This window comes from Trichosurus vulpecula, chromosome 3, assembly GCF_011100635.1.
Source record: "Trichosurus vulpecula isolate mTriVul1 chromosome 3, mTriVul1.pri, whole genome shotgun sequence".
NCBI lineage: Eukaryota > Metazoa > Chordata > Mammalia > Diprotodontia > Phalangeridae > Trichosurus > Trichosurus vulpecula.
Genome location: NC_050575.1, coordinates 25,487,052 through 25,501,569, shown reverse-complemented (window position 1 = coordinate 25,501,569; position 14,518 = coordinate 25,487,052). Strand labels below are relative to the sequence as shown.

The following is a 14,518-nucleotide window of genomic DNA, read 5'->3' as shown; positions in this document are numbered from 1 at the left end:
GCTATTCAGATATACGTACAATCAAAATACAAATTCGTATGCAGTCATTGGTAGGTCAAGATGGGCCCAAACACATTGAACTCTAAGGAGGGGAGACTTTTCACTGGGATGATGAGGATTCCTAAATCTGATTCCTTCCTGCATGGTCAAGCATTGCAATTTGACTCCTGCATAGACAAGCATCTTACTTTAATCTTGTCCACCCCAGGATCAAGTCCTGCCTCAGACACTTCCTAGCAGTTCAACCCTGGCTGAATTGCTTAGCCTTTCTTTGATTCAGTTTTCTCATCTGTAAAATGGGGATGGCAATAATAGCATCTAATTCCCAGAGTTGTTGTATCAGATGAGATATTTGTAAAGCACTTTGTAAACATTAACATTCCATAAAAATGCTAGCTGCTATTGTCATTAATTATTATTACTAAGTGATTAATTAAATTAAATTATATATTATTAAATTATATTATAATTATATATATTACATATTATATAATACAACTATATAAAGTATAATTGTATATATTATATTATAAACTATGTATATTAAAAAATAATTAAATTAATATTATTACTAAATTACTATTGCTATAAACTGCTTGAGTTTCTATAAAGATGACTTCCTTCATCATCAGCCATTCTCTCTTTAACTTTGCCAAGTTAGAAATGTTACAAATGTCTCAGAGCAAGCAAGCATCCTTAAAGAATATAGGATCCTAAATAAAAGTACGATGTTCAGCTCTTGGGAGATCAGTAAAATCATGGAATAGCTTCAGGAATCAGTTCCTGACTTTAACCAGATGTTCCTCACTCTCTGTTAGATTTAAAAAAAAAAATAAAAGAAACTGCTGAATTACTGGGAATACTGTTACCTTAAAAATCAAAATGGCATGTTCTCAAGATACAATTCTATACCCAGAAGGTAATTTGGGTACTTATGGGGGTATGAGTTCTTTCCTGTAAAGGCACTTGCACCATAAGCAGAAAGATCTAATGCCGTAGTTTTTATGAGAAGTCATTACTTGATACTAAAATAGCTATTTTAATGAAGTTGTTCTAATGAAAGTTTTGATATGGCTTTGGTTTTTTTGTTTTCCTCCTCTCAATGACTTCCTGGCTCTCACAATGCTGGTGTGCTGCAGTTGCAAACATACTTTGGCGAGAAGAAGGTACTGAATTCCCACGTTTGGTTTTGCTTTTGTTCCAATGTGCTCATTGAAACTAACAATTTCATAACAGGCCATCTTTCACTGAAACACTCCCACCTCTGCCAGCCTCAGTGGCCCCAACATCTATCTGCCTGTGAATTGAAGGACTAGCTGCCCCAAAGATTATAATCTGGGAAGGAACAGCTATTGATTCTGGGGCTGGGGGAACCATTAAAACTTAGGACATTGTGCATGTCAGGGAATTTGCATTAAAATGCATTAGCTTGAATACCATTGAGTCCTATTTTTCTGAAAGTAGATGGTCCCCAGAGAATGCCTAGCATTCAGTTCCCATTCTCCCTAGCACCTACCATATTTTAAATGTGGTAGCACTTTTTTCTTTTTTATTAATTTTAGTATTTTTTAATCCTCTCTGTTTTAAGATATATCCCCCCTTCTCCTCCCCTCTGAGCCATTTCTCATGACAAAATAAAGGGAAGAAAAAATCAATTCAACAAAGCTAAACAATATGTCAACCAAATGGAACACAATATGCTGTGTTCCACACCTATAGTCCCCCCACGTAGGCCTTTCCAAAGAAGCAGAGAGGACATGCATTTTCTCATCTGTCCTTGGGGAATAAACTTAATCACCATAACTACACAGCATTCAGTTGGAGCTTTTTTGTTCTCTCCATGTATATTATCATAGTTATTGGATATATTGTTTTCCAGATTCTGTTTACTTCTCTGTATGTGTTCATATGTCCTCCCAAGTTTCCAGAGAAAAATTTCATATTCATCATTTTTATGACACAACAATACTCCATTACACTCATTTACCACTACTGCAATTTATTTAGACATTCCTCGTTTGACCGACATCTACTTTATTCCTTTTCTATGTGATCAAATTTTATAAAAAGCATTTAAAACATTTTAATACATTTAAGTAGCAATAGATGGCCATTTTCCATCATTAACTGTGCTTTGGCTTATTTCTCTTTTGGATTCCATTTGTGAAGTACTTACCAAAAAAATAATTCCATTTCATTTGACAGATATTTGTTAAATGTTGACTATGTTAAAAGAAAAGATATCAGTTAAAAACATTTTAGTGTCTACTATATTCAAGGCCCTGTGCTGGGCACTAGAGATACACAGATGAATATGACATGGTCTCAAGGAACTTAGAAGCTAATAGGTTTTGGGGGTAAGGGGAGATAGTATGCCCACACACACACACACACACACACACACACACACACATGATCATAATCACATATGATGGGGATAAAGTGAAAGCCTGAAAAAAATTTTCCCCACTGTTTCCCAAAAACAAAATTAGGCCAGTACAATGTGGTTTTGTGCTTTGCTTCTCCTAACTCAGAAGATTAAGAAAAAGACTAAGGAAACATTTTCTAAAATAATCCCATAAATGCTAATCACTGCAGGGAGCTGACAGACACAAAATAGCCTTGTAATAAAGGTCAGAGAAATTTGAGAGCAAAATGGAGAAAACTAAGCCTATTTTCATACCACAAAATTGTTATACATAATTAGTTTTTCTGATTTATACGTAATTTCACATCTGATATTTCATAGGGTAAAGTTTTTTTTTTATTTTTTCACCAAATCCATCCTACAATATCCTATAGAATGTCGAGTTTCCATGAAACACTAACAAAGCCTTATCCCATGGTAGGTGCAGGAGTAAGAGCTCTGGTTCTAGGATCAGGTGACTTGAGTTCAACTCTTGGCTTTGCCTTTTACTTTGTTGATGGACCCCAGGTTTTTCATGTGTAAAATGAGGAGGTTAAATTAAATGGTTTCTGGGACCCCTTCCAGTTCTAAGTCTATGATTCAGTGATTTGAAGGGTCAGTATTTGGCCAAAATAAAGAACTCCTGCAGGTTTAGAGGGGAAAAGAAGGCTTTCTAAGAAAAGGCTGCATCCAAATGCCTCCAGCAATAAGCAAAACACTTTAAACAGAAGCAAACCTTCAGGCTATTTCATGAATCATATTTCCTAGAGTGGTTTATTTACTGAACCCTCAAGCACATGCAGAAATTTCCCTCAAAATTTCAAGCATTACCTTTGTGAAGATTTAATTTGAAAATCCACTCTAGAGTCAGTGAAAACAAATATTGTTTCAAGAAAATAGGACTGGTCTTTCCTTGAGAGGTTAACCTTGTCACTTAAAGCAAAAAGCTTCCATGAAAAGTTTTGTTGGGTATAGACTGATAGGCCTTTGGCTGTACCAGGGGTGGGAAACCTGCAGCCTTGAGGCCACCAGATCCTTAAGTGCAGCCTTTTGACTAAATCCAAACTTTGAAGTTTGTCAGAGTGCTGCACTTGTGGACCTAGAGGCTGCAGGTTCCCTGCTATATAGCCTGGCTAGATCTCCTGTCCTCAGGGCTGGGGTGTAAACTGTCAAGATTATCCGGTGGATGCCAGGAGAAAGATGTGTTTGTGAGAGAGAAGAGATGGAGAAATAGCAGAGATTTGTGGGATTGGAGAAGGAAGGGGAGTGGAAAGGAGGGAAGGAAGGGAGGAAGAGATAGAGGGAGAAACTGGGCAGGGAGAGAGAGAGAGAGAGAGAGAGAGAGACAGAAGAATAGACTCATCCTTTGCATGGCAACCACTAATGGAGAATTAAAAAGTCCCACACACAAAATTATGATTTGTTTATGATAAGCAAATAAATATGCATATAGTAGCTAAGTTAAGTGTAAGTAAAGTGAATTTTAGTGTAGGTAAGGTGGATTTTAGTGTGTGTAAAGTGGATTTTTGTCATTATTTCTTAGAGTTCAGTTTCCCAGGCTCTATGGCCATAACAACCTCAGTTTCCCAGGATCCGTGGCCATAACAATCTCTGTTTCCCAGGCATTAGATATGAGTTACCAGGCTCATGGTTCAAAACATCTCCACATCTCCACTACGCTTGCACAGCATTACATAAGGACAAATAATATAAACATGCGTGCTGAAACTGTAAACATCCACTGCTACTGAACAGCGAGATATAAGGATGAGGTGATGTAACTTGTGAGGCTATTGCTGGCATTATGCCTTCTTTGTCTGTTGCCCTATAAAACAGGTGGTCAGTGGTCAGTGAGCTGGGGAACCTTTATGGTTGAACGCACAAGCTGGGATGCTGTGTGCCTTGATCGGCCCCCGTCAAGGCTGGGAAGGGGGGGAATCTGTATTTGCCTCAACAGGCCCCCATGGAGGCTTGAGGGGATTTAGGGGAACTCTTTAGGGTTGAATGTCTCAACTGGCCCCATCAAGGCATAGGGGTAGTTGCCCCCATTTCTCGCCAGCCCCTGTGAGAAGAGTGATTAGGGAATACTGTAGGAGTTTGTAGTGCTTCCATTATTAGCAATACTGTGTTAGAGAAAACTAGACTAGAATAAAGCTTATTATTAATCCCTTTGAAGCTCTCTTTCCTGTCTGATCAGATCAAGAACGAAACTGTTAGAGGCTGGAGTCCAAGCCTCCAGTGCCTCCTGTGTATTATCTAACAGTAAGTCAATGGCGACCATCTTATTAAGATCAGATTTGTCTCAAAACCAGTTGTTGCCCTCTGCAAGGAAATACTCTGGAAGTAATTTCAGAGAGAGAGACAGAGACAGAGAGAGAGGGAGGGAATAAGAGAGAGAGAGAGAGAGAGAGAGAGAGAAAGAGAGAGAGAGAGAGTTGAGTGAGTAAACAAGTGGCACTGTCACTTAATGTGTAAGTACTGGGCCTGAAGTCAGGAAGACCTCTGATAGTGACTGTGACCCTGGGCAAGTTACTTGACCACTGTTTGCCTCAATTTCCTCAACTAAAAATGGGGATAATGATATTACCTACCTCCCAGGACTGGCTTGTAGATCAAATAAGCTAATATTTGTGATATTTGTGATGATCACTAGGAACATAAATACAAGCAAGAGGTAGAGTTCCTACCCTTAAGGAACTTACATTATTATAATCTAGAAAGACCACACAGAAAGGGAATGGATACACCCCACCCCCTCATAGGTCTGGGTGACTGCCAGAGTTTGGATGTGGTGGGCAATATTCTATTAGCTGTAGATTTTATTAATGAAGGTAGTTGGTGATTTTATTGTAATAGGGAATTCCCTCTTGATGCAGATCTATAATTTGCTGGTACAGAGGGTTGCCTTGGTCACTGAGAGGTAAAGTGAAGAGATCACATCGCATTGTGAAGCAGGCAGGGTACTGTCAAAAGAGAATTGAATTTGGAGTCAGAGGAACTGGTTTCAGATACCAACTCTACCAGTAAGCCGTGTTACCTTGAAAGAGTCGCTTAACATCTCTCAGCTTCAGTTTCCTCATCTGAAAAAATGAGTGGTTTGAACCAGATGACCTCTATGGTTGCTTCCAACTTTAAAAATCAATGAAACTCCCCATTTTAGAAGAAGACTGGCTCGTGAGACTGAGTTTGAGCTGTTAGAGAAATTGTACCTGTAGACTAGTGAGATCTGACAGAGTATGATGTAGTTTCCCAGGCTGCTAGAGAAGGAGGCTCTATTCCCATGAGCTCTCTCCACTCTCTCAAGCATTGTCTGGCCTGAGTTGCATTAGGAAGATGGGGCATGAGGGCCATTCTCAGCCATTCCCAGGGTCACACTGACATCCAGCTCTTCATTCTTTAACTATCTTTTCTTTTCTTCAGCAAAGCCCTACAGCAAAGTCTCTTATGCCCCACCATCATTGACATTAAGGGCTTTTCACATAATGGGCACCATGGTGATTTGATTTGAAATGAGCACAACCAGGCAGAAGATTTATATAATGCCAACAATACTGCATAAACAAACAATTTTGAAAGCTGTAATAACTAGGAGCACCGTACACAATGGCCATTCATGATTCCGGAGGATTGATGATGAAACATACTATCCATTAAAGAGGGTTTATTATATGGACTTGGGGCACTGAATGAGAAATACACATTTTTATGTATAGCCGTCGAGGGGAATTATTTTGATTGACTCTGAGTATTTATTATAAATTTTTTTCTTCTTTCTAATGGGGCTAGTAGCAGAGAAGGAACATTAATTTGTGTTGATTTTTTTAAAATAGAGAGGTAGAGGGTGCTACAAAGGTGAAATACTGAGTGTACTTTCAGATGAGATTATTATATTATTAATTTTACTTAATATTTTTACTTTGTTATAAGAGACCTCTCAAGAAGTGGGAGTAATTTGTAAATGTTTGAAAGTAAAAATTAAATACATCATTACAACTTCTTTTAAAAGATAATTTTACCCAGTAAAGAAATGTTTCGGCTATATGACTTATCCAAGGTCACACAGCTATTATGTTTCACAAGCTGAACTTGATCCCCAGTCTCCACTAACTCCAGGGCTGGCTCTCTATCCACTACTGATGCCGCCCTGCCTCTTCTCGAGGTGAATAAAAGTGCAATTACTAAAATTCCACATAAGTATGTATGTGTGTATGTGTATTTGTGCGTATATTATATGTATATAATATGTGTACACACATATATACATACATATATATATATATGTCTATATACACATACATACATACAAGAGGGTCACCAGGTGCCTTAAGTAAGCAATTGGTGGACCATAGGCAAAAATTCAACCCTCCAAATGGAGCACAGAATGACTTGAGTATATCATGCCTGGTACAAGAATGGCCAGTCATAGAGACCAATTATACAAGTTCTCACTGCTCTTATCGTAAGAAGATGTCATGATAGACTTGCTGCTTTGCCAGCTAGCTACATATTTACATCTCCCAATGGCATTTTAATTCCAAAGGACTCAAAGATGACAGCTCTCCTGCCTTGTACAAACTTTCCAAAGTTTCAGGCACATATGGTTGTCAGGATTCATACAGTATGGGGATCAGCAACTTACCTACCTGTTTTTCTGAGAAGCTAAAATCTGGTGGTGGTGCTACTACTGAATAAATGCATAATTTTTTCCCATGCCATCCTATTGTCCTTGAATCCCTCCCCTATTCAGTCCCGTGGCACGGGCATTGGCATGGTAGCATCATTCAAAGAGTCAGTGTTCAGGGTCACCATTCTCAGAACAAGCAGCAACAAAGTTCATACAGTGAAGTCTTCACGTACAACATAATCTGGAGCTCTCACACAATTTACAATAGATTATGTGCTATGGTATTCCTTCCTATCACCAGAATGCTCTAATAGTTGACCCTTCTGCAACCAGAATGAAAATTCATAATTGTGACTCTAGAGTCCTGGTAGAAGCTTACAGTGCCTTCTGAACCATCAGAGCCAACATAATGTTAAGCAGAGCATAAACATGGATCATATTTTATTGCCCCTTAAGAGATTTCAGACAAGGCCCCTTTCCTGCCCTCAGTTTCTTCACCTGTAAAATCAGGGACATTTATTCTTAGGGATATTTATGGTACTATGTGTCTATAACTGAGGTCTTCTCTAGGGTCTCTTCTAGTCTAATTCCTATGATTCTATTTACTAATCCAATTCAGCTCATTTCAGTTTAACAAATATATACTACCTCTGTCGTATCTCTTGGAAGTATTTCCTTCTCTCCACTCCCAGATCTGCCCCCATAAGTCAGGCCCTCATTTACACTCATCTGCACCATTGTAATAACTTCCTAATTGATCTCCTGTCTAAAGTCTCATCCCTCTCTAATCTATCCTCCCCAAAGCTGCCAAATCAATGAACCTAAAACCAAGGTCTGACCAAGTCATGCTCTAGCCTTCCTCCTTCCTCTAGGATAAAATACATACTCTTCTGTTTGGCTTTTAAAGCCTTTCACAACTTGACTCCAGATTTATTTTTCCAGGCTTACTTCTCAAACATTTCTTCCCCTCACACACTCTGCTTTCCAGCCCAGCAGGCCTGATTTCTATTTCTGGCTCATAACATTTCAGCTCTGGGCCTTTGCAGACATAGTCCCCTATACCCAGAATGTGCCCCTTTCCCCCTCATTCCTTTAAGATCCTTTGTTTTCTTCAAGGCCTAGATCAAGTACCACTACTACTTTTCAGTTCTTCAGAGTTATTAATGCCCTTCCTGGACTAAAATGACTTTGTATTTAATCAGTCAACAACCATTTATTAAACACCTACTTCATGTTGGGCACCTTGGTAGGAACTAGGTGGATATAAAGGCAATATCTGCCCTCAAAGAGCTCACATCCCATTTCTTTTAAATTTTTTGTTATTCTGAAGTTGACAAACACCAATATGAGCAATTCCATAAATAAAAAACAAAAAATAGGATTCCACATGAAACCATGAAATTCTATCACACAAAACTTCGTTAAAAATTATGTGATAAATTCAACATATTAGTTTCAAAACTATTGCACTCATCTATGATTCCCTTTTAACCTCTTTCTGTCCTCTTCTGTGCATTTGTTTCTTTGATGCTTAGCATTGTTTTCTTTTATTGTATTCCTACCCCTCTTACCTCCACCCCAATTCTGTCCCTCTCAAAAATATTCCAAAACTCTCCCTTTTAACCAGTGACTGTAATCATGCAAAAACAAAAATACACATTGACCTTGTGTGCAAATATATACATATGTGTATATATATATATACACACACACACACACATACACACACACACACACCATATTTCCCCATGTATAAGATGCACCTTAATTTTAGGGCCTGAAATTTGAAAAAAAAATGTATTACATAAAGTTAAGTTGTTGAACTCAAGTTTTATTCATCTGCTCATAGTTTCAGGCATCTTTTGGGCAAGTCTGGTACGTGTACGCATGCTTAGTCCATTCCATTTCATGAACCTGAAGCACCAATTGTGTCCTCCTTTGAAATCAGTAGCTTCTTTTTCATCAGCAGTTCTTCTTGCCTCATTGCTGAACCATCCTTGTGGACACAGAAATTCCAATTGCCCTTTGCTCTTCAATCCGTATCTTCAATTCCCTCTCTAAATCAGGCCATTTTGCTGACTTGCCTCTCATGGCCTTCTGCCTTGGCGTTTTCGGTAGGGTTTCTTCTTCCCGTAGCCAGTCTCGGATTGTTTTCTCAGTTGGAGGAGGACCAAACTTATGTTCAGCAGCACGATTTCCATTCACTTTTGCAAACTGGATCACTTTTAACTTGAATTCAGCACTGTACGAAAATCTTTTCTGAGCCATTTCTGGGCAGAACACGGCAAAATGTAACCTAATATACCAGTAACAAATGTGAAACAATGAGCACAAAGACAACAAGTGCAAAAAAGTGGGAAATGCAAATAAAAAAATCTACAACAATGAGCGCAAAAACAAGTGCAAAAAAGTGGGAAATGCAAGTAAAAAATCTACAGCCACTGTATAAGATGCACCTAGTTTTTAGACCCCAAGTTTTTCAAAAAAGGATATGTCTTCTACATGGGGAAATATGGTATGTATATATATGTATATGTGCGTGTGGGTGTGTATATATATATGTGTGTGTGTGTGTGTGTGTGTGTATATATATATACTATATATATATATATAGTTCTATACCTTCAGTCCTTCACCTTTTTGTCAAGACATGGATAGCGTACTTCATCATCTGAAAAGTGGGTGGTCATTTTACTGATTACAGTGCTTAAGCTTTCAAAATAGCTGTTTTTGTTATTGTTTTACAACATAATAATAGCATAAATTTTCCCGGGGCTCTCCTCAATTCACTTTTTTTTAGTGACTTGGAACATTTTTGATATGACTGTTGTTTGTTTGTTTTTATTCTTTTGAGAAATGCCTCTTATATCCTCTGACCATTTATCTGTTTGGGATTGTTTCTTGTCCTTTAATATTTTGATTAGATTCCTATATATTACGGATTTAAGGCCTTTATCAGCACTTGCTGCAAAGATTTTTTTTTCCTAATACACTTTCCCTTATAAGTTTAACTGCATTGTCTTTTTTGAGTGTAAAAATTTTTCAATTTTATACAAGTAAAATTGTTTGTTTTCTTAATGTGTTCTATTTGGAAAGACAACATACATACGTTCACGTATGAATGTATGGATGTAGAAAACACACACAAAGCAGATGTAAAGGTGCATTAGAAGGGAAGGCCCTAGTTATTTAGGGGACCAAGAAAGGTCTCATGCAGAAGGTAGAACTTGAAATATTCTGAAAGGAAACCAGGGACTCTTAGAGATGGAGGTGAGAAAAAAAGAGCTTTCCGAGCATGGGAGATCACTAGTACAAATGCATGGAGTTGGAAAATGGGGCACCATATGTGAGGGAAAAAAGTAAGTCAACATGGCTGGATTTGTAGAGTTTGTGGAGGGTAATATAAAATAGATCTGGAAAGATGGGATGGGGTCAGGTTATGAGGGGGCTTTAAATGCAAGGCGGAGGAGTTGATATTTAATCCTAGAAGTGATAGACTAGTATTGGGGAAATGATTATCAAATCTGACAAATAAGAGATTAGTGGTTGACTTTAGAAAGAGTAATTTCAGGTGAGTAATAAATGAGGTTAGAAGTTAGATTGCAGAAGGTTTAGAAAAAAGTGAGAGAAGAGGAAGTGAAAGTACTGAATAAATATTTTTCTCAAAAATGAATGAAAAGAGAGAAAAATAATAATTAGTGAGAATGGTAAAAGCTAGTGAGAGATTTTCAATGTGTATTTTGTATGTGTTTATATTCGTTATCTGTGTTCATATTGTTTCCCCCTAATTTAATGGAAGCTCCTTGCCAGCAGAGACTTTCATTGTGGGGTTTGTGTTTCTAGAATCTGGCACATAACAGTCACTTAATAAATGATTATTGAATTCAATGTGCAAATTTCCGCGTATTAAAGGTAAAAAACAATTCTGCTATCATAACTATCTAGTGACAAGAATATCATTCCCCAGTTTTATCAAATAATAGAAATTTTCTATTTTAAAAATATAGAAATGTCAAGCATGGCTCTTTCTTTTAAAAAATTCCTCGGATGAAGAATTTTTATTTGTCTACATTTATTCAACATTCTTTCAAACCCAGAAGGCCTCTGGTTTTTAATGTTTTATTTTCATAGTGATAATGATATTATTGCAAAGCAATATAGTGCAGTGGAATTTGTATTAAGTGGCTTTGATTAAAGTGCTGGCTCTGCCACTTACTGCCTCTGTGACTTTGAACAAGTCATTTTCATTCTAAGCATCTATTTCCTCATCTGTAAAATGAGGGTATTGAACTAGATTAGCTCTTGCCTTCCCCCTAAATCTCTTTTCTGATGACTTTTAAACAGAAGTAATGAGGTGCAATAGATAGAAGTTCAAGTTCAAAATCAGCACACTTGGCTTTTAGACCCACCAAGGCCAGAGTCACTGTGTGAACTTGGACCAATTGGGACTTCATTTCTTCATCTGTATATTAGGAAGGTGGACTTTGTTGTTCATTCATTTCAATCATGAAATTTTCACACTCTTCATAACCTCATTTGCGGTTTTCTTGACAAAGATATTAGAGTGGTTTGACATTTTCTTCTCTAGATCATTCACAGATGATGAAACTGACGCAAACAGGGTTAAGTGACTTGCCCAAGGTCACACAGCTAGTAAGTGTGTGTGAGGCCAGATTTGAACTCAGGAAGATGAGTCTTCCTAACTCCAAGCCCAGTATTCTCTCCATTGTGCCAAATGGCTTGGACTAGATGTTGGATGCTGGACTAGATATTCTCTAAGGTACCTTCCTGATCTAGATCTAAGAGCTTATCATTCTTCTACCTCTGTCACTCCATGATTCTATGTTTCTCCCTGCTTTGACTAGAACATTTGGCAGATAAGGACAAGACCAGCTGTGTCCTTTGGAATTGGGAACAAGGCTCTTTCTTACTGCATTGCTGCAAAAAGATCTTAAATGTAATGGAAAACATAAACAACTTTATTGCTCTTGCATGTATTCTTCATTAAGAGCCAGAGAAGTTAGGTTTCAGCTTTTCAGGTATAAACTCCAAGAAACATACAGAAAAAATAAAATGTCTCCCTTAATAGAAGATTCAGCTGTAAAACGGCATTTCTGAAACTCTGGAATGCCCTAGTTTGATTGGAGCATTGTATAGCATTGTATACCTGCCATGCCAAGAACCTACTTTATAAAGATTTAGTTCATTTCATTGAGTATTTATTAAGCCCTTACTGTATAAACAGGCAGTTGTGGTTGAGTAGGTGGAATACTTGGGTTTCATTCCAGTCGTTGAGACTTATTAGCTATGTGACTCTAACCCAAATAGTTTAACCTCTTGGCACCTCAGATAACTCCTTAAGACTAAATCATAGACAGGAGTACAATCTTTGTTGTTGGGAAGAGTTCCCAAATTAGGAATTTTCTGCACAGATGGAATCAGAACCTTTATGAGGCATTAGTGATGCAAAAGAAAAAAATGAAGGGAGTAGGGGGTAAAATATGCCCCTTGCCACATCCTACAGCGTTTAAACATTGTTTACTCAAACACGTTCAGCTTTGGTGAAAGGAGCTATTTCCTTCTATACCAAGAAAGGTCAGATGTATATAAAGGCCTATTTCTCACTGGAAAAGTAATAGGAGAAGCCACTGATGCTGAAGCAGGAGAGAAATAATTTTTGATGGAAGAGGCCTCTTGTCATAAGAACCCCTCAGATTCCAAATTTTCGGATTCATGAGACTTCCAAAATGCTTTATGACTTCCTGCCATACACAGCACTAAGCCAATGCATCTTCTTCCCTACCTCTCCCCCCTCCCCTTCTCATGCCACAAAGTTTCATTTTGTGACTATACCAGCTACATCGTAACAGCCAGTTTTATTCTAGGCAATATCTTTGATGGTCCATGGGAAACTGGCTGAAAGGCCATAATGATTATTCTGTTTTTCTCGTCCTGTTTTTCTGAAAGGTCTCAGTGTGGGAAACGTGTTTTACGTCTTTTCGGATGATGGGATCACAATCATTCAACCAACTGACTGTGAGATCAGGAGACACATCAAGCCCGGTGAAAAGATTTTTGCAAGCTATGTAAGTTTCTCTGCTGGAAGCAGCATATATGGGACACCATGGGAAATGAAGGGCTAAAAATCAATTCATCAGCAGCTTTGTACAAACAAAGCCCTGGACTCAATTTGACTGGGTTTTCATTCAACTCAAATAATTTCTTTTAAACATTGAAATAAACCATGTTGAAGGGAGCTAGCAGTGTGATAGATAGTGCAGGGATACAAAAGGCAATCAAGTAACATTATCCTTCCCTGGCTTGAGAGGGAACATTAGGTGTTAAGGTGATAAGAGACAACTAAAACATATGAAACCATTAGAGAAAGATTCAAGACCGTGCATAAGAATCAGATACAGACAGTATCAGAGGAATCCTTCACTTATCAAAATGCATGAATTAAGTACTTACTATATGCCAGTAAAGTCAACATGTGAATAATTACATACATAAAGAGAAAATGGAATGTAACCTTGCAGGGGAAGACTCTAGCAACTGTGGGGACTAAGAAAAGCAGAAAATGAATGAGCTCTTGGAGTAGTCAGGCAAGGAAGACCTGCTGGAGGAGGCGGAACATAAGCTGGGCCTTGAAGGAACAATGGGTCACTCTTAAGAGGAGAAAAATAGGAGAGGCCTTCCCAAAAAGCAGAACAGCTTGAACAGGATAGACATAGGAAAGAGCCTCCCATGTTGGGATGGGTCATTGTATTGAAAGAAAAAAGGGAATGACTTGGCAAGAGTAAAAAGTGCGTGTCCAGGGGGAAGGAGGCCAGACACTGGTGAAGGAAGATTAAGGAAGGCTTTGAAAACCAAGTTTGGACAGAATTATATTCAGTGGTGGATTCTCATCGTCTAATGTAGAAGCTTCCTACTACCCCCAGTGTAACGGTTTATTGTGTTTTTGTTTATTCTCTTTCCCTTTTAAATTTCTTCATGGGTGGGCCCTGCTTGAAGAAAACCTGATAAAAGATAAGTGGAACTCACTGTATAAAATGGATATAAGGGCATGGAGTGGGAAAGCGGGAGAAGACAAAGGAATAAGTCATTCCCACGGTAAAAGCATTCCCATTTGTGGTTCCCTTAAAGAAAAAAAATGCGCCTCAAGTATTTTAAACTGATATAGAGACAAATCTCAGGAATGTGGCTACTTTTAAAAATGAGATATTGCCAATTTTGCCCAAACTGAGGTCTAAAAGAAGAAATCAACCATCCCAAAGTCATACCAAGAATTAGGAGACAGAGACAGAACTAGAAGCCAGATACAACAGTAATAATAAAAATAAAAAACCCAGGCTATTAAGGTTTGCTAAGCACTTTACATATTTTATCTTATTTGAGCCTCACAATAAGCCTGTGAGGTGGAAACTAAGACCTTAGTGTCAAAAGTTAAAGGACTTCCCACGACTCCTAGACCAATACTCTTTATA

The 14,518-nt window shown here is 38.0% G+C and overlaps 1 protein-coding gene across 1 annotated transcript in view; it reads left to right on the top strand.

Moving 5' to 3' along the window:
• Nucleotides 1–14,518, top strand: part of FSTL4 (follistatin like 4) — an 856,236-nt gene that overhangs the window by 790,245 nt on the left and 51,473 nt on the right. Inside the window, exons 10-11 of the mRNA XM_036752996.1 lie at nucleotides 1,140–1,166; nucleotides 12,999–13,117. Of these exons, the coding sequence (XP_036608891.1) occupies nucleotides 1,140–1,166; nucleotides 12,999–13,117 (146 nt within the window). The remainder of the gene's footprint in view (nucleotides 1–1,139; nucleotides 1,167–12,998; nucleotides 13,118–14,518) is intronic.